At 37.9% G+C, this 26607-nt stretch overlaps 2 protein-coding genes across 7 annotated transcripts; one reads left to right on the top strand and one right to left on the bottom strand.

Annotated features, from left to right (window-relative positions):
* Window positions 1–905: 905 nt before the first annotated feature.
* On the bottom strand, window positions 906–15979 carry sclt1 (sodium channel and clathrin linker 1). 3 transcript variants are annotated; one of them, XM_031750400.2, is made up of 22 exons: window positions 15886–15979; window positions 15415–15462; window positions 15115–15182; window positions 13884–13936; window positions 13664–13736; window positions 13343–13398; window positions 12796–12931; window positions 10790–10912; window positions 10536–10601; window positions 9737–9807; window positions 9168–9258; window positions 7877–7968; window positions 7493–7670; window positions 7242–7340; window positions 5014–5085; window positions 4810–4884; window positions 4526–4668; window positions 4220–4412; window positions 3597–3793; window positions 1919–1997; window positions 1246–1341; window positions 906–1076 (listed from the first exon to the last, which is right to left on the bottom strand). In XM_031750400.2, exons 2-22 carry the CDS (start codon window positions 15446–15448, stop codon window positions 1017–1019), a joined length of 2055 nt encoding a protein of 684 aa, XP_031606260.1. In that variant the 5' UTR covers window positions 15449–15462; window positions 15886–15979; the 3' UTR covers window positions 906–1016. The 3 variants fall into 3 exon arrangements, with proteins under 3 accessions (XP_031606260.1, XP_039469639.1, XP_039469638.1); XM_039613705.1 differs by lacking the exon at window positions 15886–15979 and having other exon boundaries at window positions 15115–15207; window positions 15415–15643; XM_039613704.1 differs by lacking the exon at window positions 15886–15979 and having other exon boundaries at window positions 15415–15555.
* Window positions 15510–21391, top strand: c6h4orf33 (chromosome 6 C4orf33 homolog). 4 transcript variants are annotated; one of them, XM_031750397.2, is made up of 7 exons: window positions 15992–16100; window positions 16198–16286; window positions 16630–16823; window positions 19121–19181; window positions 19281–19332; window positions 19412–19611; window positions 20704–21391. In XM_031750397.2, exons 3-7 carry the CDS (start codon window positions 16643–16645, stop codon window positions 20798–20800), a joined length of 591 nt encoding a protein of 196 aa, XP_031606257.1. In that variant the 5' UTR covers window positions 15992–16100; window positions 16198–16286; window positions 16630–16642; the 3' UTR covers window positions 20801–21391. The 4 variants fall into 4 exon arrangements, with proteins under 4 accessions (XP_039469640.1, XP_031606256.1, XP_031606257.1 ...); XM_039613706.1 differs by lacking the exons at window positions 15992–16100; window positions 16198–16286 and adding an exon at window positions 15510–15647; XM_031750396.2 differs by lacking the exon at window positions 16198–16286 and having other exon boundaries at window positions 15978–16100.
* Window positions 21392–26607: the final 5216 nt, after the last annotated feature.

Consider the following 26607-nt stretch of genomic DNA (forward strand, 5'->3'; position numbering starts at 1 on the left):
CAAAGTGTGTCTTGTTTGTTTTATTGGGTACGCTAACCGTGTCCTTGCTGTGTTTTACACCAAAGGACAGGTGTAAAATGGAATATTTAACAGAGTAATGTAAATGCAACTTCTACTACAGTTTATATAATATTTGTTTAATTACTGATATGAAGTCCACACACCTTTGAGATAATGTATTAGGTTATTTTTTTCCCTTATCTCTATGTTGCTGAGAAGGAATTAGAGTTTGTATTTCATCTGTAAAATTGCCCTAAGGAGTTGTCATTTAATAACTGCAGATGCAATTATAATAGTGACTTGTGAGCCCATGAAGACAATTTGGGACTGGACATTTCATTCAATCAATCAGTAATCTTTGTCGGTATATTAATTTCTCACAGCTGAGGTTTGGCAAATCTCTGGGCATGTCCCTATAATTGATGGACAGGGGAGCAACTGATATAACAGCTAACCCTTCTTGTAGAAGACAAAGAAACACACAAGTGCACAAAGACTACTGCATAAAACCATCAAATGTATGGTTTCTTACATTTATGCCTACAATATGAAGCGCCTCGTGGGACTGTTGTGATTTGGTGCTATATAAATTAAACTGAACTGAAATGGGATCTGATCACTTTACATACAGCCTGTGGCGCCACCAAAGTCCTTCTATAAACAACTTTTGCTACTTGGCACCCATCTTGAAACACATCCAGGAAGTTATTTTGAAGAAAGCGCAATATTTTTTATTTAAATAGTTAGCTGAACATAAAAACGATATGTATTAAAAAAATGAGTCAAATCTGAGGAAAAAAGGGCCTCAATATTAAAGTATCAAAACTTTAACACATGACCACAGCCATTTTTAATACACAAAAATTTAACTGTTAATAAATCCGCCACACCCACACAAAAAAAGATTATTTTAAATTAGTTTTATTTTTTATAACAAAATGAAAAAAATATTTTTCATACAGCATTGGTACACAAAAAGAATGGAACACATGAAAGCAGTGCTTTCTTGTACCACATTAGACATGCTCTAGATCCACCGAGGCTGTTTTTCTTCGCTGAGATTGCAACCTATTCAGCTATTAGAAAAAAACAAAACAAAAAGTAAAATGAAACGAGCACAACCACAAATAATATCAGTATTCAATCAGACAACAAAGGGATAGTAAAAATACATATTTCTCCTAGCACGACTCTCACAATGGCAGCCCATCACAGGGACCAGCACACTAGATTAGTTACCCATACCTGCTGTGAAGCAGTAGTTGCCCTTTGTTCCGCTTGCGTCAGCCGTCTCTGGAGACGACTCGTCTTCTCTTGATACTCCGCTAGCTGCTTCTCATGCTGCACAAAACATGTATCAATTAGTTACACATGGAGTAAAACACAAATGTCTCAGTGTTAAACCTTTTGCTTTTTTTAAGTACTAAAGTACCAAGGAACATATGGTGGAATTATCATTTTCCATTACTGCAGACATACTTGTTTTCAGGCTGCTGTTCACAGATGCAAGCTTTGCATTTTAAAAATATGCAAAATCTTGACAACATCAGTGCAATTCATTTGTTTCTGAACAAACCCAAGCTGTTTCAGTTCATGGTACATTCTTTAAATTATTCTTGCTGCATCTGTGCATTATGTGAGAAAAACTGCACTCAAACATTAGGTTTGAGCTCATAAGATGAAAGCAACTTCTACAACATAAATTCCTAGAACTTCTAGAATCACTGAGTTGTTAAAGAGTGCTGACATTTTTCTTAGCTGCTGCAAAGACCTGACATCTGCAGAGGCTAACACCTATTAACAGGCTTAAAGAAAAAGAAAAAGTCATTCACATATAATACAAGAATTATTTGAGAAATGGCCAGTTTCATTTTTCTCTTACAATAATCTCTAGTGTGTGTTTGTGTGTCGCTCAAACCTCAGAAATTGTGTCATGGTCAGTTTGAAGCTGTGCCTCCAGCTCACGTGAACGCTGCTTCTGTCGATTCAGCTCTGCCCTGAAATGAAGTAAGTAAGTAAGTAAACTTTATTTATTAAGCGCTTTTCACAGATAGACAATCACAAAGCGCTGTACATAAATATTAAAATAAACAATAAAATCAATAGACAATGTTCATTAAAATGAACATTTTTAAAAAGACGAGTGCAACCATCTGTCAGTGAGGGCCAAGTCAACTTTTGTTTCAGCTGCTATTGAAATGCATCTGTTACTTAAACTTTGTTTCACTGTTACAGATAAAACTGAATAAAGTCGTTCAGGTAAAGTGTCAGACTGAGAATATTTCTTTACATTTAATTAAAAGTTTTTATTTCATTTTATAGACTGCTGTATTAAAGATTTCTTTTTCCAATTTCATTCTTTTTCATTTTTCAAAACAACCCACTGTTTCAAATTTTTCTACACCAGAAGCAGCCAGAGATACAGGCAAAGTATGCCGCGTAAGGTGAAAGGGTCAGCTGCACACCAATGTTTCGAAACCAACTTTAGCTCAGTTATTGAGTTTCGACCTGCCCATTTGGCCCATTTATCAGCGTGGTCAATAGCGGCACCAGCAATGACCTACAGTTCATGGAAGCAATTAAGGTACTCAAGCTCCCATCTGAGTCATAACTCTGCCAATGCTGAACACAAAGAATGCACATTATTTTAAATTCGGCATGACTTATACCTCACAGGATGTTACACCTGTGTTTGTTTCTCTCACGTTTTAAGCAGATTTACTGCTATTTATCAAATAGTCGCTTGCAAATATCTTTTAAAATGTTAGTGACACAGGAATTCTGTAACAGATGTCAGTACATCTATATAAAAGTGGAAGAATACCTCATTTTCATAGAACCATGCTAAAATGTAAACAAATATAGGCAATATACCTCGACACCCTAAAGCATTATGGGAACTAATCACTTTAGCTTTGTGTGAGGAAGGAAAGAGTGTCAGGCAACAACTCCTGAGGTGCACAAGCACATAGTAATTACCCAGTCAAGTCACACTCACAGTTGCCAGCGTAGAAGAGTTTGTAAGTTAGTCATGTGAAAAAAGGTTTCACAGGAATACACAGTCCTAGAAGTGTCCATAGAAGAGGCTTTCTTCTGGCAACCTTAACAAACAAGCACTACTTTTTCAGTCTATTTCTAATTATATTCTCATGAACTTTAACATGTGCCATGCTAACTAGGACGTGCAGAGTTTAAGATGTAGCTCTTGGGTTACTTTTTATTTCTTTTTTTTTTACAATTTTTCTGATGGTCTGAGCTCAGGTGAACTTGCCAAGGCATCCACTCCTTGGAAGATTGTTATATTATGTTAAAGCACACCTGACCACCATCCTGACCAAACGTCTGCTTTTAAATAGGTGGTCACACTTGACAACCAGCACCTGGCTGCTATTTCCCTTTTAATTCCTATTAAATCAATAAGGGTGTACTTTGTTTTGCACAGGACTAGACAGAGGCCTGTACAAAATCTTTCTTTCTTGTAAGTCATCTGGTATTTAAATTGTGAAGTTGTAATCCTTTAGTTCAAAAGCACATTTCTTCTGTGCCCTTCTGTCCTTGCATTAGTAATCTTAAAAATACAATTTCAAAAGTCTTACTTAAGGGTCGTGATTTTAGTCTCAAATGCATGGACCAGGTTCTTGGCCTCTTCCTTCCATCGCTGTGTACTTTTCTGCTGAGCTGTAAGAAGTCGAGTGAGATCAGCGCTAGAACTTCGACTGCTTTCCTCCAGCTCCCTCACTCGTGCATCCAGTTCTTGCTCCTTTAAGCTGTACTCTTGCTCCATCTTAGAAACCTGAAGGGATGAGGTTATATAAAGTTTCAAATTCTTTTTAAATGGCCAAATAAATGATGTAATGGTACATTATCAATTGTGTGTAAACCCTGTTATATGCTATATATCTAGCTATCATACTACTGACAAAGGCTTTTCAGCAGTTAATCAAAAATATAACACTTTCTTATTCCACTTTATTTAAAGAACCATTTCACAGACTTTACACATACCTCAGAAATTATCCCAGAAAATGTCATGAGGCTAGAAAACCTTTAATTAATTAACTCTTGATTTTTTTCTTAAATGTGGTCATTTATTAGGCAGGGTTGCAATTCGTTATTGTTATTATTAGAATGCATTATGGGCACTCCAAGACCCATAGGAAGCCCAAATTTCCCAAATTTGGATTATTATTCTTTATCGATTCCCATCCTTCCCATTTACCTGTTGCTTGGCCTTATTCTGGACCTGCAGGGTGGCTTTGCGCAACTCATCCATCTCCTTGCGGAGCTGAAAGTTCTCCTGCTGCAGTTGCAGCCGCTCCTCGCTGACATCGATGCAGTCATTGCGGGCTGAAGCCAGAGAGCTCTGCAGGCGTCGCACTTCTTCCTGGCATCGTGACAGCTCCTCGCTATAACTACGGGTAAAAGATTGGAAGAAATAATGAGCAAAGTAAAAACAGAGCACTAAACCTGATGGACAGAATACTTACGGATCAAATAACGAAGAGCAAACCTATAGTGCACTTACTCCATCTCCATCTTTTTAAGTTTGTTCTGCGTGCTTTGCAGAGTGAGACTTATGTCTTCCTTCTGCCTCTCAGAATCTAGACACCTCTGATGAAGGGCATCAATCTTCCTGAACTCTGGCTCTGCCCTGCCCTCCTTATATACCTGACACAAAACACAGCAGACTGTTAAAATGATCAGCAGTGCCTCAGCACATTCACAAAACCACATAATCAAACATTATCAAAACACTGGAACAACTTTTTGCAGTGTCTTTCTTGCATTTCCCCTGATAAATTCAGATACCTTCTCCAGTTCCTCCTCTACAGCTTTTCTCTCTCGCAGGGACCTTTCAATCTGAGACTCTTTATCTGAACACTCCTAGACAGAGTCGGAAAGAAGAGGAAAAAATGTTGGTAGGAGACAGAAATGAGTGGACAGGCAGACGCTATAAAAGGATTTAGGGTGATTTTGAAATGAGTTTGCCCTCTTAGTTGGACAATTTCTTACCAGCTGCAGTGCAGACAGCTCCTCTGCCATACGGTGGATTTGAACATTGCACTGTTTGCGAACATTTTCCACCTGTTAAAAGATAAAGCCATAAAGCTCAAATATGGGGAGTTTAGCTCCTTTGCTTTTCCTTCCCCTTAGACTGACTTTTAATGGTCACAAAAAGGCTTAACTTCTGAACTTAACCATCTGAGTTAAGTGCAGATATAAGTAAGGAAAAGCAGTCTGTGTTTTGACTACCCCTATTTTAACTTTTTCCATAGCATATTCGGTAACTGAAGGAAGAATTGGCAATGCGTGAACAATAAAGTCATATAAATTAGTACACTGAAATCAAGATTTGCTGAAGATTGAAACCATAAAAAGTCGAGATGAAAATAAACATCAAGCAGTAACATAGTGATGTATTTACTGACTTGATTTATGTATATACGAAACAACAGATAACAATGACACACAGGTCATAAAACAAACAGAAAAAACGAAAACTATAGCAACCAAAAATGGAGCAATTGCTGCAAATCCCTAATTACACTTTATAATGTAGGTGCTGCTATGATATTACGTGCTTTCCTTGTAGTTCAGTGAATATATGGTAAATCTTGCCTTGCGATCACAACAGCTACAAAGGCAGTTTAGTGAGTTCTTGGATGCAGCTACCTTGAAAAATATGTCGTCCTCAAAAATGTCCTTGTGGCATTTATTGCTAAAGTAGATGTTTCAAAGACTACATTTTGCCATGATAACATACAGAGACTCTGGCTACCAGAGACATAGTAGTGTTGCTGGTAACCTGAACATCAGTGATATAGCATCTCATCTGGCTCACAATCCATAACAATTCAAAAATTAAAAAAATAAATAATAAAAGTAACCTTGAGCGCAGTGGGGGGTGAAGACCCATTAAGTGATGATTGATAAGTTTCACTACAATCTGACCAATACTATTGAAAGAGTAGGGATTCCTTTCCATTGTGGATGGACAGACACCTCACACAGCTCATAAGCTCTGATCATTTGGCTGGATGACTTAAAAAATTTGCTAAGTCATCACAGCCTTACTTCCAGACAAGTCACTAAAAGTATTAAATACAAATGCCATTCCCATCAAAATCTTAAGTGAGAAAGTTAAAGTGAAAATTATCAAAAGCATTTTCTTCTTCACAGACATTTAAAGGACCATCAGGCCATCGTTTACATTTGTGTTACCTGTTTGCTTTTGTTAAACTGATATTCTTCACTAGATAATCAATAACAATAGCCTGAAACTATGGACATTTCTTTGTGTCACCTGCATATATATGCTTCCTGATGCAAGTATATAATGCACTTGCATATTAAAGACACATAAAAACAATACTGCAAACTGTCAAAAACAGAGCACATGCAAGCTGACTGTGAATACAGTTTAACTGTAATCTCTGGCCTCCATTTTTGAAAATTTCTTCCCTCACAGTTATCAGTTCCAGTGGCTCTTATGCCTTCAGGTAAGTCTGAGGTCTGACTGTCAACTGTAAGTAATTCTTCATTACATGACCTTATCTTAAGACTGAACTGCTTTAAATGAGAATGAGGGACAGAGTAGATTAAGGTAAAAATAAAAATAAAACACTAATCCACTTTGACTAAAATATTTAAACTTAAACTGTCTTCAATGACAAAATTACCTGTAAGCTAGGTAAGCAAAGGCACGATAAAGGCAAAGCCCCATGATTTGGAAAAAGCCTAAAAGCATCAACATTTAATCTCTAGAATATCATCCCATGTTGAGGGCCAGCAAGAGACTAAGATGACAGCTAGTGCTTCAGTCATACCATTCTACATTAATAGGATTAAACAGTTGAAGGCCTTGATGAAAAAGATCCATTAACAGAGCATTAATCACCATGTCTCCAGGGTTACACGGGGTAAAGAGCAGGGCTTTGCTTTCAGCTTAGTGCCTCATATGTTAAAAAAAAAAAAAGTATGGCTAAGCACAAGGTACAGTTGGAAGTTGCACTTCTCCTTGTAAAACTAATTATGAATCAAAAACTTTGGTTTCTGTAATTTTCAGAATTGCCATTTTCGAAAGAAAGCATACAGATTTGGCAGCAAATACCCTGATGTCATCTATTGCTTTTAAGAAATGATGCGACTTGCTTCAAAGCAGACTTTAGTCACACACGAATCAAATTACATGAGTGTATTTTTAGGAGAAGCATTCATTTGGCCATTTAGTAACTGTGTACCTCTTTCTTGGTGCGGACTGCAGCATCATAGATCAACTGCTTGATTGCTTCCTTTGTCTTTTCCAGCTCTTCTGTCTTCTGCTTCTCTCTTAACACGGCCTGAAGTGAAAAGTAAAGGCAGATACAGATAGGCAATTGAGGAGAGATCTGAAAACTATTTAGAAGATGCAGTCGAATATGTCAAAAAGACGACTCTGCCATTTAAAACGAACGCGATAAAACACTGAAAGATCCAAAGTAACTGCATTTACCTGGTCTTTGTGCAATGTGGCTTCTTCGGCCACTTGAACGCTCTCTCGAACTTTGGACAGGGCTTCATACTTCTCCTCTTGGAGAGTGGTGCAACGTGCCTGGAGTTCCCCCACCTTTCGCTCCCACACAGTTTGTTCTCTGCGAACTGCCTCTGCCTCCTGTGATGCAGCTTTTAGCCTGCGATTGCAAAAAAGAAACGATACCCAGCAGCAGAAAGAAAGTCAGAAAACTACTGCTTGACCCCATAAACACTGAAGCACTGATGTAAAATTCCACGACTTTCTATTAGATCAATACGCTGGCAGTGCTTTCCTAAACTCAACCACTGTTCCATCTTAGCTGACAGCCAGCAAGTGAAAGCCAGCAGTTTAACATGGGCTGACCTGGTCTCCAGCTGGCTCAAGGCTGCCTGAAGCTGCTGCAGTCGTCTGTCTGCTGCGTGTTCACGGCCCCGTGTTTCAGCCATGTCCTCTTCCTAAACACATATGCATACAGTTAGGTCCAGAGGTTTGGGACAAGGACACCTTTTTTTTGGAATTTTGCCTCCATCCAAAAAGATCAAGATGTGATGAATTACACTTTAGTAAAGTCATTGGATAAACTAACAATTTTAAATTTAAAAAAAAAAGGATTTTTTTTAGTACTTGAATGAAAATCATTTGCAGTTAATGACCATCTGAAGTCAATATACATGGACATTGTCAAATGCTGCATTTCCTCCCTTGAGATGCTCTGCTAGGCCCTTGCTGCAGCTGCCTTCAGTTTGTGTTATTTTTTGTTTTTAGTTTTTTCATCAGTAACTTTCTTTGGTTGAGATCAAGTGACTGACTAGGCCATTGAAGAACACTCAATTTTTGTTACTTTCGCAGTATGCTTTGTATCATTATCCATTAGCACAGTGAAGCACAATCCAGAAAGAGGATTTCTCTGTTCATTCAACACTGTATCAGCAATAACAGCATCCCTAACTCACTTGTGATCTAGTTTCCACGGTGTTTGAGAGATGCTCTGCTCATGAGGCGTTTTTTTTCTCCTCCGTCATACTTTACCCTTCCATCATTCTGGCGCAAGTTAATCTTAGTTTCATCTGTCTAAACATTATTTTCAGAACGAGCAGGCTCTTTTAAATGTTTTCTTAGACTAATGTGGGCTTCCTATACTTTAGTGTAACCAGTTGTCTGCAGCTTATTGTAAACCCTCTGTATTTACAGTCTTCCTCTTGATCGTAGACTTTGACAGTGACATGCCTATGTACCTCTTTCAGAATCCTCTTGACTTGGTTAGATGTTGTTCTTCAAGTTCAACAGTTGGAATTAACTTATCTTTTCATGTAATAATCAGGGAACAGACATTTGTGCAACTATATATAAAATTGTCAGTAATTCAGTTCAAACTGTTATTGCAGTACTTTTTTTAAAAGCCTTGAATCAAAGCTGAAAGTCTGCAGCGTTTGATTTAAAATTTAAAATCAAAGCAAAGACACACTGTCTAAATGTAGAGCCATAACTATATCTGTCTATCAAAATAGAGTTGTAAGGATGCAGGAATCTAATTTCAGATTATTAAAACAGATAGATAGGCTGACATTTTTTCGGCAAGTAAAGTATTGGTCTTTTTTCATGAATATTCATGAATTAGGCAAATATATGTATTTATATTTTCTTTTTTTCTAACCCGTCTCTGCATCTGTTCCTGGAGATTCTGCAACAGCTTGGTCATTTCATCCACTTTGGCTGTGGCTGTCCTCAATTCAGCTTTGGCTTGCCTACATAAGGACAGCGAAAGGAGAAAAAAGAAAAAACACAAATTAAATAGCAGACTAACTGTCATTTAGAATTTATAGCAGCCTGTCTGGATTACTGAAACTGAAAAATATATTTTGACAATTAAAAAAAAAAAAACAAGACAAAACAAACAAAAAAACCCTCATTTTCTTCATTTTTGGTAAATGTCAGTTGAAAAGATGTCTTTTTGGCAAATATCAAGCTCACAGCTTAAAACATACATTTAAACTTTAAGACTTGAAAGAACTCAGGGGTAGAGATGTCGTGTTATGGGAGACTTTGAGACTTTTACTTCACACTGCTCTTCCTAAAATATAACCTCCATTTATGAAACAACTTCAATTCACACAAAGTTACAGGACATGGGAGAAGGTGATTTTCAGTCCAGTGTAGCATGTTGTGTAGTAGTGTTACACACTAACAGAACATGACCTCTGATGGCAGCCAGTAGCCTGTTACCTGAGCTGGCTGTGTAGCTCCTCCATCTCCGTGCTCTGCTCTGTCACTGTCTTCAGGAACTGCTGGTTTGTCTGTGTGTGGCAAGAAAGACACGACTGCCATTTGTGTGGCATGATTGCAAACACAGCTCCAACATTAACAACATCCAAATCAACCTTGTCTCTAATACATTTTTCAGTGTCCTTTTACATTAAACCCCGAGGTGTCTCTGTCAGTGACTACTACAAAGCCAGTCACTCTCCATGCTGTGAAAGAAACAGGCTGCTTGCATGAACAGTCAGAGGGGGGAGAGCCTAAAGCTTGCCTTCCCATTAAAAATGCATTAGAGGGATATAGTATTACTATACAATCTCTTTATACAGTGTATTGTGACCAAGCACTTGGCATGTGTGTATGTGCGTTCACAAGTTTTTGTGTGAATAAAAATATCCACAATATTTTGTACTCCTTAATCTCCGAGCAAGGTTAAGCCCAAATACAGGTCAGTCGTGTCTCTAAATAAATAAATAATCTCTAGTGCTGAATTATCTGTGACTGTAGGATAGAGAGAGAGCGACAGAGGGAGAGCAGAGAGTACGACTTAAAAAGAATCTAGTTAGAGGATTACCAGGTGAGCTGACAGTCAATTATACAGCCTGGCAGTTCTGGGTGACTACAGGAGTGATTTAGAAAACCAATTCGCTTAGTTAAAAGATTAATTATTAGAGCAGGGTCAATTTCAGAGAAGTGCATAACATTTCAATACCGTGGCTAATTGGGAGGCAGCAATTTAACACACTTTTAATTAACCGTCACTTACTGATTCCAGTTTCTGATTGGCTGCTTGGAGTTTGTACGTGTGCTGCTGAAAGTGAACAAGCTGATCCTGTGACGAAAAAAGGGGCATTCATGTCAAGTTAACTAACAGTAATTACCTCATCCTTATATCCCACATTAACTAAGGCCAAAGTGCTCTAATTAACTTGATTACAATGATAATAGCGCCATCTAGCGGTGAAAGGTTATTGTTCTAATCAATTTCTGGCTTTGCATTTTCATTTCGGAATACTGAACCTTGAGCTGCTGTCTCTGGGAGTCATGGATTTGTCCTTCAGAGATTGTCTTCTGGTAGACCTGCTGGAGGCGGTCCAGCTCCTGGGCTGTGGTCTGCCACAGTTCCATGGCCTGCATTCGCTCCTGAACACATACAGCAAACAATATCCACCCACATTTTGACACACAGTTAACTTTCTTACTAGGAGTTGGAAGAAGAATACCAAACATCTTTCTGCATTCACAAGAGATCATTACTCCAGACACAAAAACAACTCTTCTCCCTCAAAGACGACTAATGGTTTCTAAATAACATGTGTTGCATCTTGTTAGCGGGATAACAAATCACCACTGAATCCAAAAAATGACCTGGGTTTTGTTCAGAATTATTAAAAAGTGCAAAAATGACAGCTTCATTATAAGAGTGTGTGGAGCCGCTGGGAAAGGCTTTGCTGTCTTCAGTTATTAGTGCAAACGTGTGAACTCACTACTCAAAAAGAATTATGTATCATTTCCCAATATTGCATATGTTTAAAAAAAAATACAAAAAAAAAATCATACACAGGCGGTACAAATGTTTAACTGTCAGAAAGCAATTCTGACAAAGCCAGAGTGGCTGTTTCCTTGTGCTCTCCACTGAATCCACAGAGATCAAAATAATATTGATCGTCTGATCTAACTTCCAGTCACGATGAATGTTCACAGCATTCAGCTAAATTCCAGCTGCACTTCAGCTCAGCCAAGGCCCTGTTGCAGTTTTAGTGTCCATACAAAATAAACATACCCATTAATACATTTCAGCTTCACAAACATTAAAAATTTATTCTGAGTGCTACTTAACAAAAAAAAGAAAAAGCTTTATTATTGTTATAATATTACATTTTTAAGTCGATCACCTGAATATTTAGTTTAACCTGTATCCGAGGCGCCTACGGCTTTTAGTTGGTCAGTGAATGAAGAGACGAAACCCCTAATACATCCGGGTAGCTCTCATATAGTAGGCAAAAAAAACACTGGCATACCCTGACGCTGAAAAATCATCAGCTAAGAATAAGTTTTTTAGGGATACCTGCAAATTGGTGCGGATTAACTTCCCATTTAGCATTTAATCAAACAATCAACTAAACACTGTAGCTCTAAAAATGTCGTTTCTTTTGATCTTAGATTGCTTACAACCACACTGCGAATTAGGCTACACTTGGACCCGGGGGGATGGTCACCAAAAAAATTTCAGGAATTAAGGAATTTGTTAACTTACAGCTTTCGTGCAGAACTTAAATGATCATAATTAACCTTACTGGACCAAACTGTGTTACTACAACCTTGGATACATTATTAAGACTACACCCTACTTTGATAAGCAGTACTGTCAAATCCTATCAGGATAAAGAGAAAAAGCCAGGTATTAAAGGAAGACAGGTTGGATAGTCATAGATTCAGTTTATAGGAAGATAACCTTTGAAGCAAAGACCTACAAGGAGGCTTTCTAATGAAACAAGGTCTGTACAGATTTAAGCCACATCAAGCTGAAATGGACTGAAAAATAGAAGAAACAGCAAGTACGACGCAACTGAATAAACTTCTGTAACACAGTTAGGATGAATTTTCTAAATTCTTTCCTTTTTATAGAAAGAATTCTACAAATGTTCAGGGTCGAGTGAGTTGCAAATTTAGATTAATACACTTTACAGTTTAAGATGATTCCCTTTTCTAAAGTTAAATATGAATTCCTTCCTTACAATTTATTGGCATTTCTTGACACCATGTGCTTGCTTTCAAGTTTTGGAAAACACATGCAGAAATTTAAGAGTGCTGAAAAACTCTGTCAGCTTCTAATTCCTGGTGTTTAAGAGCAGAAGAGTGCAGAAAAGACCTATGGATGTGTGACTTCAAAGTCCAGGCTGATGGATATACACACAGGCTAGAAAGGCCCCACACATGATGTGTTTCTTATATAAAAAAAAGAAGGAAAAAGTGTGTCTTAATCTACAAACGTTTAGACATATCAAATGGACATTTATGCAGACCTGTTCAGACAGCTGGACCTGTTCTTGGAGATTTTTGATGACCGCATCTTCTTCCAATGTGCTGCCCTCTACTCCTGAAGCTGTGGGCAGGGCATGAAGCTGCTTCTCAACAGACTCTCTCAGCTCTGCATGAAGCCTGGAAAAAGTATTCAGACTTAAGATGTTATGTCACAAAAATAAATAAATAAATAAATACATTAACAGCATGCATAGTTTTAAGTGCTAAATAAAATAGAACAACCTTCATTAGGTTAATTATTTAGCTGGAACGCAAATGGTCAAGATGCCAGAATACTAATCAAAGCTCTAATTACTAGACAAATGAGCGCACTAATTACAGCAACCTGATTTGTGGTAGGTCATAGAAAAACAATCAGCCACTGAATGTAAAATAATTCAAGTAACAAATTCACACACAATACTGAATAATGCCATATCTTATGACAGGTTTAACTTATTGACCATATTAGTACATTTGTCATGTTCTGTTGTGCAACCAACTTCTTTATATATTAACATGAGTGGATTTAGATTTTTTTTTTTTTACCTTTCATTTTCCTTGACAACCCTCTCCAACTTCAATTTGACATCTGTCATCTGTGTCTGTACGTGAACACTGAGAGTCATTGATAACATCCCGACATATTTAATGCATCAGATGACCAAGAAATCTCAGGATTAAGATATTTATTTCCCAGCTACCTCTATCAAAGTCTTTGACTTCTGAATTATCAGTTTAATAGATTTCAAGGACTTAAATCTATAAATCACATCACTTCATCAAGCACCCACCACCACACGCCTGTGTATTCGAACATTTCAGATGAAGGATGTTTTATTATTTCAGTATGTTGTTTTGTTGATTTACCTGATATCTCTGCAGCTGTTCAGTCATTTCTTCCATGTGCCGATCATACTCAGCTATCAGAGGAGCCATTATACTGCAACACAGACAAATGACGTTTCAGTACTGGGGGAAAACTTTTTTTAAAAATTTGTGTTCACCATAACTCTGTCTTGCTGAATCTCCAGTGAATGCTGTGTGTCTCTAATGTGTCTACAAAGTGGTATGAAACTGATGAACTGACCCTCTATCTGAGATCCAGGGCACAGGAGACTCAGCGCGTCTTTCCTCCTCAACCTACCAAAGATAAGGCATGTAAGGGGTGAGGGCTAGCAGTAGTTAATTGTATCAAAAACTTACTTTCCTTAGTTAAAAACAACAATCACAATTTTTTTTATTGAAGATGCCAAATGCTTGATTAATTTTAGATGAGCTAAACTAGCATAAGTTTTTAAGTTGAAGATCATTCTACTGTACACACAAGACTGTGTCAGTACCCACCCAGACAATGCAGTAATTAAGTTCACAGATGATACCACTGTGGTGGGGCACATCTCTGGGGGCAATGAGACAGCATACAGAGCTGAGTTTCAGAGGCTGTCGGACTGGTGTGCGGACAACAATATGGGCCTCAATACCACCAAAACAAAACAGCTATAGTCAACTTTAGAAGAAGGAAGTCTGAGCTGCAGCCCATCAGCATCAATGGGAAGTGCATGGAAATGGTATCCAGCTTCAAGTTCCTGGGTGTGCACATATACACAGACCTCCAATGGACCTCAAACACCTCGGAGGTTATAAAGAAGGCCCAACAGCGTCTCCATTTCCTGAGAATCCTCAGAAAAATGGACCTGAAGTGGGAGCTGCTGATCATATTCTACAGTTGCTCTATTCAAAGTGTGGCGACCTACTGCATCTCTGTATGGTTCTCTAGCTGCACAATGGCACACAAAAAGGCACTTCAAAGGGTCATTAATATGGCCCCAAAAATCACTGGACATCCTCTTCCATTCCTGAAGAACTTGTCCAGCACTTGCTGCCTCAAGAGGGCACGCAGCATCCTACAGGATTGCACACACCAAGGACACCGGGTGTTTAAGTTGCTGCCATCTGGCAGGAGATTCAGGTTGCTGAGGCCACGGAAAAAACAGACTCAAGGACAGCTTTTACAACAGGGCAATAGCCCTAATCAATGCTAACAGCTGACCTGATTGTCAATCTCTCTGTACTTTTTTGGGGGGCAATAATGTGCAATAAACATTCATTCTTTAATTTATTAAGTCATACTTTTTTTGCAATTTTTAAAAATCCACTTTTAAGTCTACTGTGTTGTGTTGTGCTTAGTGCCGACATGGAACAGTTTCCAATTTCATTGTACTATAGTACTAAGTATGACTGTGCAATGACAATAAAGAGTTATCATATCCGATTTTATCTTATCTCATCTTATCTTATCTCATCTTATGTCTTTGTACCTGAGAAGATGTGGACAGAGCACCGTGCCCATATTGATACTGGCTGAGAGCAGAATTTAGCCTGCGGACTGAAATGACACAAAAACGAGGACACTTACACAAAAAAGCATAGATGTTCTAGTTATTATCACAAGCAGAAGACTGTAAACATCCAAAAAATGCACGCCATATAATTGATTGATTTTTATACAGGGACCACCTATGGCATAAAAAAGACATTAACATAGAATGGTGGCAAAAACTGATGGACTAGAGGGCGTAACAGAAAAATATGCATGTAGTCTCCAGGTTTCGTCTCACCTTGATCACGCAAAAACTCCAGCTCTGCCTCCATGCTTACGGTATCGTCTAAAGAGAAGCAAAAGAACTTACACTGGCAAAAACGACCACTACCCCCAAAACTAAAGACGAACACTTAAAGCCTGTCAAACCTGGCACCACTAATCTAGGTGTTTTTTTTTTTTGTTTGTTTTTTCAAGTTAACGTTTCGGAACACGAAGAGAAAACTGTCTTCTAAGAATGTACTAATTCAGGTAAAGATGACACAAAGCCGCTAGAAACGTTCACAACAAACTAGCTAGCTACGTGTAGTACATTTGTGCAGCTCGTGTTAGCTAAAGCAGCTAATCAATCTCGGCTAAGCTCATCAAAACAACTCAGCGTTTTGATCCCTTTAACAAAACACCAAACACATTTTCCGAGACAGGATGCGCTTAAAAAATACGCAAATGTATCACATTAAAATTTTAAATTCATAATAGAGGTTTTTACTTCAATCCTCGTTTCCGCCTCTTGTTTTAAAGTAAACAAACGGGGACCAATGGAAAAGAAGCTGTGCAACCGTAAAGTCATTCCGTCTGTACAAGAAACGCGAAAGGATGTTCCTTTTTAAAAAGTAAAAATCAGGAAGCAGATGTAGAATACATTTGGAAGTCAATAATGCCAACTCTGCATATATGACAGTTTGAATTCGGTTGTTTTTTAAGGTATGATATATAATGTCATCACGTGAAAAGAGATTATGGTTTCTAGTTCGTCAGAATGTGTCAAAAATAGTGTTTTAAAAATTGCATTTCCATACAGATGTAACCACATATTGCATGAACACGTAAACAGCATAGAGTTGGAAAATATCGTCCTCTGCTTGTCGTTTTAATCTCAGATCTTATCAAGTAAGTGTAATCATCGGACGTTTGCTTTATCAGGAAGATGATTTTACTGTCTTGTTACTGATAACATAATTCTGTTTGACATTAACACAATTTGATAACAAACTGCTTAAAGGGTGAAACGCAGAGTATTTAAAGAAATTACACGCTCACTTGGAGTACTCTTGTCCTGTAGCCAGTGAAAACAAAACATTTGACAACATGGGGGTGACTCGTGGACTGCAATTTATAACACTTATCCACATTCTGCTATGCTGTGAATCTCTGTAAGTTTTGTAGCTTCTTTGTTCCCTGTGTCGCTGCTCACACAGCAGATTTTAAGACTGAGTGATTTTCTTTCTTTCAGTCCTCGCACGCAAATGCAGTTTGACATCGAACACACTTGGGACAGCAACCCTGTGAATCATGACCCCCTCAAAATCACCTTCTCTCCTGGGTTAGGAGGCCTGAAGGTGGAGGTGTCTGGTCCATTCTTCAATGATCCGGCTGCTCCTGCAGGGCCCCCAAGCCAGGCCTTCCCTGGACTGTGGAATTATGAAGGTGGGTAGATTGGTCTGTTGCTTCTATAGCTATGCAACCTTTCTTTTAACACAAGCTTTTAGGGGTTTAGTCCGTGCAAAAAAACAAAAACAAAAAAAACAAATCGATTTTAGTTTGAATAATGTGATATGAATTCATTAAATCCTGAATTTTTAAATATAAATATATTTTATCAGAAATGCCAGAATGTCAGCTTAAAGCTCACAAAACTATTTCAACAACCGCCAAACAGGTAAAACAGCAAACGGTTAAAAGACCCAGTAAAAAGATTCTGCATAAAGTTGTAAACACAAAGCGCGACCGTCGGGTTGCCTGCACAGACATGTCGTCGGGTGCTGAGAGTCGACATCTCACAGATTCTGAAGCTTCACTCCAACCGAAATTCACTGAACCAGCAGCAAAAGAAGATCAAAACTATGCTTCACGTTTGAAAAATATCTTACCTTGGTTGTTTTGTTTCCACCACAATAAAATTACACTTCCTGCACAGCTCTCTCTCTCAGTGTACTTTAAGAACAGTTTACCATCAAGAATCTCTATTTTCTGAATTATTCGCTTGCTTATTACACACCAGTCTATCGTTGTTTACAGTGCTATCGGGCACTGTTTTTTTTTTCTTTCAAAAATGACCTCTGACAAGACCTGCTGTCAATACAAAACGCTTAGCTCTGTCTCTAAAAAACCCTCTGTAACTTTGCTCTGCTTCACCTCAACAGCATCAGATAAGCATATGCTGATTTTTTGTTTTCTTCCATTTTTTTCTACTGCAGAATATTTTTAAGGCGGTTATCTGCTATAAAAAGCCACTCCATGAAAATCTCCTTCAGGTTTTTCTGTGTTTTATCCTCAGTTACTTTGACACAAAGGCATCTGCTGTGATGCTTACACCTCTGATGAAGTCTCACAAGTGTCAGCTTTGCTTTTATTGCCTACATAGATATCAAAATATGGACATGTACTGATAAATGATCAGAATTATAATATTACTGACTGAGTCAAAATTGAATCGAATCGGGACCTTGTGAATCGGAATTGAAACAGTTATAGAAATCAGTGACGATACCCAGCCCTATTATAAAATATATATATGTTATAAAATACCTTTAGCCTTACGCCCTTAATTTATGTGTCATAAGTAGCCCCATTTGCAAATTATTAATGTAAAATAGAATCCCCTTTTTAATAGCTTAATTGGGTTTACATAATTTCAACTGTTTTTAAATGTTTGTTATTGATGGAAAATGCAGTCTGTTATATATATGCACAGTATGCTTATTTATATTACATTAAATTAGAATATTGACGAGTTTCATATATGCCTATACAACATGAAGCTAGTCCCATGAAACTGTTATCTTATTTTCTTTAACCTCAGTTTGGAAAACAAACCTGCTCACCAGCACCTCTAAAACTCACAAATTAACATGTTATGTTTTATTAGTTTAATCTGTTCCCATTTGGCCCTTCTCATATTAAACTACTATATACAAAAGCTAACCAGCTGCTAGCTGAAGTGTAATATTTCAGAGACATTTCCCTAATTGTAGCACAATTCTTTTAAACGCTTATAATTAACAAATGAGAAACAGCAATTATATAACCGACAAGCTCCAGACTTCATAAGGCTGATTCCAACGGAAATTCATTATCTTTAAAAAGGTCACATTTATGGCTTATTGTAATAGATTGTAGTATTGTACATGTGTTACTTTTATGGTCCCCATGCTTGTTGTAGCCGTAGTTACGGAACCATCAGTTATGATTATGTAATTTAGTCCCTAGGATGCAATTTTAGGCCCTTTGGCAAGCTGAAATAATATGAATAAAGTCTACTGTGGCTGAAGAGACTAGAGACTGTCTGTTTATGGGATCATTACAGTAACTGCATTATCATTATTATGGCGACACAGCAATTAAACCTCACAATGAGGCTGAGTAATAACAATTGGTTCTAATTGACCTCAAGTAAGTTCGATTTCCGTTTAATGAGCCCCACATATTTGGTCTCATTAATGTTACTTAATAGATTGGAAACCAACCCCATTATGATCTAGGTAGATAAAGAGCATGCTTCTAGGTTAGTGAGTGTGCTGCTCACATAATTGTATTTAAAAGTTTATGTAATTGTTATTTTTGCATGTTACTGTTAAAGTCCAAGTCAAAAATGAATGACCTGAATAATTTATTACTTTTGTCTTTTTTTTCAAAATAAGTGCTGATAAGGTTAACAACACAGTTAAAGCAGTTTATTAATGTGAGATTAAAAGTCTTATCTTCATTTTTCCTTATCACATCAGTTGTAGAGACCTTCTTCCTTGATAGTACTACAGAAAATTACCTGGAGGTGGAGTTTTGTCCGTGAGTACCAAGCTGAGGTCTTGCTCTGCCCATGTATATATAGCCATATGTTTATACACAGTTGAACAATGACACGTCTTCCTTGTGCTTTTACTTTAGACATGGACAACACCTGATATTACTACTGTCAGGAGCCGGCCAAGCATTCCTGGTAGGCTGCGTATGGAGGTATTCGTAGGCTCTTTTGGGGTTCATGGGATATTTCTTACATTTTTGATTTCTCTCTCCAGCAACAGCTTCCCATGGTATTTAACACCAAGATCACAGGAGACAGATGGACAGGTGAGGCTCTCATCCCTTGGACATACTTCCCTCCCAATGTCAACAAGATGAACTCCTACGCGATCCACGGCTCAGGAGAGAATCGTATATATGAGGCTCTTTATCCCATCCCCAAGGAGGAGATAGCCGAAGGACAAATGCCTAACTTGTGAGTATGCTGACTTCTACAAGTGAAGTTTGATGTGCCATAGGTCATGTGCACAGACATTTTGTGTTATAGTGGTGCTGTCGTGAGGCACTGAGACATTTTGCAACTGAGAAAAAAGAGGTTCATGTGCAAAATCACACCTGTTTTGTATATTCTTTTAAAGGTACAGTGAGTCATTTTGTAGGTAATTTAAAAGAAAAAAGAATTTTATACTAATAATTATTCATAAAATACATAAAAACTAAATAGGAGAGGCTGCCAGTTTATGGAAGCCATGGCAACATCTTGAAAACAGCAGCCAAGATAGAAATCGCCGTTCCACCTAATCACATTTTATATACGTGGCTAGAGATTGTCCATATGCGTTGTATTACTATTAATTCAAATGTCATAAATAGCTCTTTCAAACTGCATAGGACTATTTAACATTTGCAAATGTATATTTTCATTATCACTTTCTCCTCCTCTTCATCTGCCTTCTTCACCACTGTTCTCTCCTCCCTCATTACCACCTCATTGTCTTCCTCCTCAACTAAAGTCTCATTTCACGAACTGAAATCAGGGCTCTAACACACAAAACATGCATTAACATACTTATTTATTCTGGTTACTCTCCTTATAAGCTAATATTAATCCACCTAATGCTAATGTAGGCTCTAAAAATTATGCTTTCCCGGTTGATTACATTCTCACATTGTATGACAGTTTATTTGCTATCTGTCCAACAATGCTAGATCCACTTCAAAGCAAGTTTCACTAATGCCGGTTACAGCAGCTAACTGATTACATTTTTCTGATCTCTCTCGGCTGAGTAAAACATGTTTGTCCTACAGCAAACATAAATAATGCACTTGAATTGTGAGGGGTAAGGAAACAGGAAACTGCAGTCTACTGACATCTAGTGATGAGATTTTGCATACTGCATCTTTAAGTTGTAAAACAGGTGTAGATCAAATGGTACTTAGGTCCAATCCACAATCTGTACCTTTTAGAGTCACATTAGTCAACTTTGTCATTTCAAATTAAATGTATATAAATGTGTATTTCACTACTTTATGCATAATATATTAAATTTGTCTTTCTGTCTTCTAGCCACCGGCTAGAGTATTTCAAAGAATTTCGCCTGCAGAGCATCATGGGAGAGGGTTGGGTCCAACCACCATCTGATCTATGGCTTGGAAAGCCTTAAGCTTCTCAGAAACACGCCTTCTCTTTGACTGTTTCATTCTTACAGACACATATGCACAAAAATCCTTTAAAACAGCAGCAGGGCAATAGGATAAACACTCTCTGACAGGGAACAAAGGGCAATCAATCTTTATTAGTTAATGATGTCAAACGATATGACATGAAATATGTTATCAGCTTGTCAGATTGCGTTAGTCTTCACACACATCTGTGCAAGCACACAAACATGCACTGCAAGATATTGGACGTCGCCTCAAATTGCCTGAGCAGAGCGTGACCTACAACACTTGTACAGTGGAGGAAAGCACACAGCTTAAGTGTTTGACTTCAGTGAGATAATTCCTTGCAATTCCTCGTGATTCTAAACCCGAAATGTTGAGGCACTGATATAAAAAAAAGAAAAAAAAGAAAATGTGCATTCTTTTGGGTTTTTCTTTATTGTCATTCCATTACTATGATTAATGTCCTTTATAATGACATATTTTTACATACTGCTGCTGTCCTTTTTCTGTGATTGATGTCACTTTAATTTTATGTCTGATGTTTGATTCTGTTTCATTCTCATGTCTGTATTATAAATAATTATCTGACATTTTGTGGTTTCATCTTTTTCACCTTTTGCCTGATGGTTAGATATTAAGATCAATGTCGTCCTCATGTATAGATGCCATTTATGTGCCTAGATGGTTTAATTTCTGACTTCTTCCCAAAACTTTAAACTGCTCCAGTAACTTTAGCAATATGAATACCCAGTTCCCTTCTTACATAAAACGGCTGTATGATATGGATCGTAGTGGCAGATAAATATTCATCATTAATAGCTGATGAATTTATTACTCTCATATATACACTCACTAGCCACATTATTGGGTACACCTGTGAAACCAAAGCCTCTTCCACATTTTTTGCTTCACTGTCAACTCTACTACTGTTTGCATTAATATTATAAAGATCATGTTTTTTCACCATATCAAAACACAACAAAGGGTGAAATATTAAGAAATTTGATCTCTTTATTAAGTACAGAAGAATTTACTTTGTATAGGGTTGCATTAGATATGCATCTGTACCTGTACCTAAAAAAGTGTCAGTGAGTATATATATCAAAGACCCCGTAACTCACTTTTCCACCCACTTTCTGAAGTGGAGATCACAGACCTTCAGATCTCCGACATACACTGACACACACAAACGGTGATTGGGGACTTACAAATCTCTGTGTTCTCTCCATGACCCCCAAGTCAATTCCTCTTGCCCCCACTGCAGCTCCTTATAGAGCCCGCATATTTATCAGAGACTCCTTTCAGATCACTGACTGGCTAACCTCATCTCCTAACCCATAGATGGGGGCGGATTTATTTTCATGTTGGCAGTGTTGCTCTTCACTGTGGCAGCCCAAAAGCCTATATTGAGCCCTATCAGTTTTAATTGGCATCCTCGTCTTTGAAATGGGTGCAGTGATTAGGCCTGGAGAGCCCACCTCTTAAGCCTCATCCTTATCATCGCCTGCGGTGATTTGCCACCACACTGAACAATATTCACGAGCACACACATACACACAGAATGGTCACACTATGCATGAACATGTCTCTCACAAATAAAATGTTGACGTAAAATATGTTTTTTTAATGCATTTTGACAAAAACATGCTCTTTCAGAAAAGCTTTGATGAATACACATGACTACGTGCACCCACCTGTGTGCAGGCCAAGGATGTGTGTCCCCACTAAGATTTAAAACCAGTTCTCTCTAATTAGTGTGAAGAGATGAGAGGGGAGAGCAAAAGAGGTAGCTGCCGTTCCTCTACCTCCAAAGCCCCGGCAGACAAGCAGACACGAGAGCTGTCTTATCCCCCTCAGAATAAGAGACCAGCTCGCTCTAAAACATTCAACACCAGCTTAAGGGTGATTTTTCGTGTCAAAAACTTTCTGGTGATCACCCCAGACCTACTTCATTTTTTTTTTTTTTGTCTCCAAAAGACGTGGGTCTCATTTCCTCAAGTTTAAAGAGTGTTTGAGGGTATGAATGAGGATAAACTTGTGATGAAAAATAGAATGTGAGGGATAAAGGAGTGATCTCAGAACATGAAAAGAGCGAGAGATTGAAAAAGTGAAAACGGTAATGACTTTGCCTAGTTTTCCGAATTCTGTGATAGGGGTCCAAAAGAAAGAGCCATACTGCAGCTAATAAGATACTGTGACAATTTGTAGCCTTTGCAAGCTAATGCCACAAACAGTATCAGATTGTACAGAGCGATAGAACTTATCAACACTGTGCAGTACACATTCCTTTTATGGCTGGCTTCCAGTACACCACATCACACAAAGAAAAGCAAACTTTGATCAGTGTTCTTGAGGAACTTTATCTTACCTAATCACCACAGTACTATTATGCCTAAACAGCAAGCGACCCTTTCCGCATTCTTTCAACAACAGCCAATGATAAACCTGTCATAAAATAAGATAATACACCACTGGTGCTACATAGTGTCAGTCTTCCATTGAGTTTAAAGTAGATAGGCCTTTAATAAAGCATTAATGGAAGGGAACACGCCATCCCCTTGTTTTCCTGGACCAGCTGAATGCTTATTAACTCAGTCTAATTATTGTCCAACAAGTCCATCATTACTGAGAGGGCTGCAGGGTTAAAGGATGGAAAGGGTGGAAGTGCACACAAAAAATATCTCGACCTAAATGCTTCTACGGTGTGTGTGTGCTTGTGAATGTGTGATGACATAAGTACTAATTGCAGTTGAAGCCTGCTAGTGTTGCGGCTACAAGGATGGCATGGCTAGAATGTGGGATGAAGCTGTAAGAGGCTGGGGAGAGAGATGCAAAGCCAAGCGAATGCCAAGGACATTAATGAGGGCCAGACAAGTTCTACTTCTCAAGAACACTGCAGCGAGGAGGGATAAGAGTGGGAGAGAATGAGGGGAATAGAAAATAGAACGAGGAACAGAGGGGTTTCATTACAGAAGAATGTTATTTGCAATCTTAAGCAAGCAAGGGTCTTTTTTCCATTGCAGATCCATAGATTGTTCATGCTAACATGATGACAAAGTCCACACAGAAATTCATTGTCATTCTCTTTGTTTTTATATAGTCATACTGATATGTGCATTTACATTTTGCAGAACAGTTACTCCTGCAGTTTCTCCATTGACACGGAAAAACAGATAGACAGGCACCGGTGCTCACTTTTTCATGAAAAAGAAGAAGGATTTATATGTTATAATCATAAACATGAAAAATAAATGATAGCAGTATGGAAGCAAGATAAACTAAATTAAGCTTTCTTTGTTATCAACACAGAATATAAATCACAACTGTTTGCCTAATTGATTCCATTACATTACCACCTGCCTACTGAACCTCTCATCCATCCATATATTGTTTATCTTCATTTTTAGCTAGATGGATGAAAAAAGTTGTTACTGGATGTGAAACCTGCTGAATTTCATCCTTTTTTTGCAAACACAATAATTGCCAATTAGAAGTAGCACAAAATTATTACTGAATATTTGTTTCTGTACAATAAACTCACAAGAAAACAAACTCTTTGTACAGAAGTTTGCTCGTTTAGAGGATGCAAGATAGTGATGTTGCTTTGTTTTTAATAGGAAATATACTGCATTCAAGGTAATTTATGTGCAGTGATATTAGCGGTTGTAAGCGAACAAGTTCACTAACTCTTAATTGGGAAATAAATCACGGTGTTGCCATAGCAACAAACTCTTAAAAGTGGTCATTGCAAAATGAGAGCTTGCTGAGGTAATGTGTATCTGTGCATGAGGAGGGGTGGGTGTGTCCACTCATGCATGTGTGTTTTCACCTCCTCAAGCTCATTACCATACAGCCTTGTTAGTCGAGCTTCTGCTAGCTGCTGTACATGGCATCCAGTTTCATTTCATTAGCCCTTGTTTTGTCCATATTGCTATTAAAAAAGAAGCTGTGAGCTTGCTCATTTAAAACAGTGGCAAATGTTGAAATAAGAACGTAGTTAATTGCATATAGTGAACAAAATTACCTTATTTCATTATGTGTCAAAGCTTACCCACATATTTTTTCTATATACTCCATGTCTGTGATTGCTTTTTTCCTCTGCTATGCTTTTGTTCACATCTCTATTATTTATATAATCATTTAGTCGCTTTCTTTTTTCCAACTTTTCAATTTTTCTTCATTCCCTACACTCCTCACCTCTGTTCGTCTCCAGGGACCTGTCCTCCTCTCTCCTCACCCCCCTTCCATTCATGAAATAGATGGAGGCATAAAAAACCATTAGCGCAGATGAATGGATAGACTGGCCTAACACAATCTGGCCCACTTCAGCTGACAGTTTAATATGGACTCTCCCACAGTGTGGTTACCCCAGCAGGATGCTGCACTAAATCTCACTTTGACTTGCCATGATTGATACAGATTTGACACATCAAAACCCTGTGTGCATGCATGTGTTTGTGTAGGCATGATGGATATGACAGACGATCGGCAGACGGGTGAGCGGTGAGAGGCAGAACTGATAATTATAGTATTTATCTGGGTTAGGTGTCATGGCTGCCTCTGCTGCATTATGAAAAGATAAAATGCTGAAATGTCTTTCAGTGCATTCCATCAATTCAGCACCTGCACCTCACCTCTTAAATGAAATGCACCATAGAGGAAAGTAATGAAGTTTGTAATTTAAATGAGTGTCTTCGAACACAAAGTGCAGAAGGGAAACCTTCACTTATTGTATTTGAATGTCACTTTCACTTCTTTATGCTTTTCAACCATTGAAAGCTCCTCACTGTACTATATTTCATTTTTCACCTTCATGAGCACTTAAACTTTCTTCAGAAATATCCACCTTTTCTAAATGTGTCATTTTATATAGTATTTATATCTTTGTCAAGCACGTAGTGTTCCTAGGAAAGATTATAAAATTGGAAAACACAAATAAAAACAATATTATCCAAGAAAGAAAGATCAGTTAACATATAGGTGTTTAAATCGTTATTTAGGCCTTTTGTACAGCAGACATTTGGCTACTTGGAAGTCAAATAGTATCCCAGTAAGCCATCAAATCCTACTCTTAAACAATTTTTATCTCTTCAAGCTTGATAAACACCAGTACAGTCACATTGCTCCATAAAAGAGAAACTTCTCATGACAAAAGGTAACACAAAGTGGCTTAGGTCTGAATAACCATTGCCAGCAAGAGCATCTTATTAGCCAAGATAAGGGACAAATCAATGGTTTGAAAGTCACTTGATGGTCAGTGCAGAACCATTTATCTCCACTGACTCAATTAATTCTTCCAGTATCGTTAGGCAGATCAGTCAACAGAAGAAAGTAGATTTCTTAGTGACAACTTTACTAAGATGCCCTAATTGCCTCTTACTACACTGGAATTGGCGACATTTCAAGATCCACCAGATAAACTGATGCACATACACAATCAGTAGATAAGAAGTGGAGCAATTCTTTTTATTGCAACCCAAGATACTAATATGTAATACATTTTGCTGAACATTGACCTGCTTTTGAACAGTGACTAGCTGCAGCATAAGAGAATACTAACACATAATTTAAATTCAGAGCGAACAGCAAAGTCCAAAACAAACTGTGCTGGGTAACGCTCTGTACAACACAAAATGTATTGTAATCTTTTGCTTGTTATTCCTGATGTTAAATCCACGACTCTTTGCCGTGCAAAACATTTCAGAAGTTAAGATAATTCTACTAGCTCGCTTCAAATCAGTATATGTATTACACAAGGACAATCCAGGCAACATTCAGCCCACATCTGTGTTCCCAGAAAGTTACC

Source organism: Oreochromis aureus, linkage group 6 (assembly GCF_013358895.1).
Source record: "Oreochromis aureus strain Israel breed Guangdong linkage group 6, ZZ_aureus, whole genome shotgun sequence".
NCBI lineage: Eukaryota > Metazoa > Chordata > Actinopteri > Cichliformes > Cichlidae > Oreochromis > Oreochromis aureus.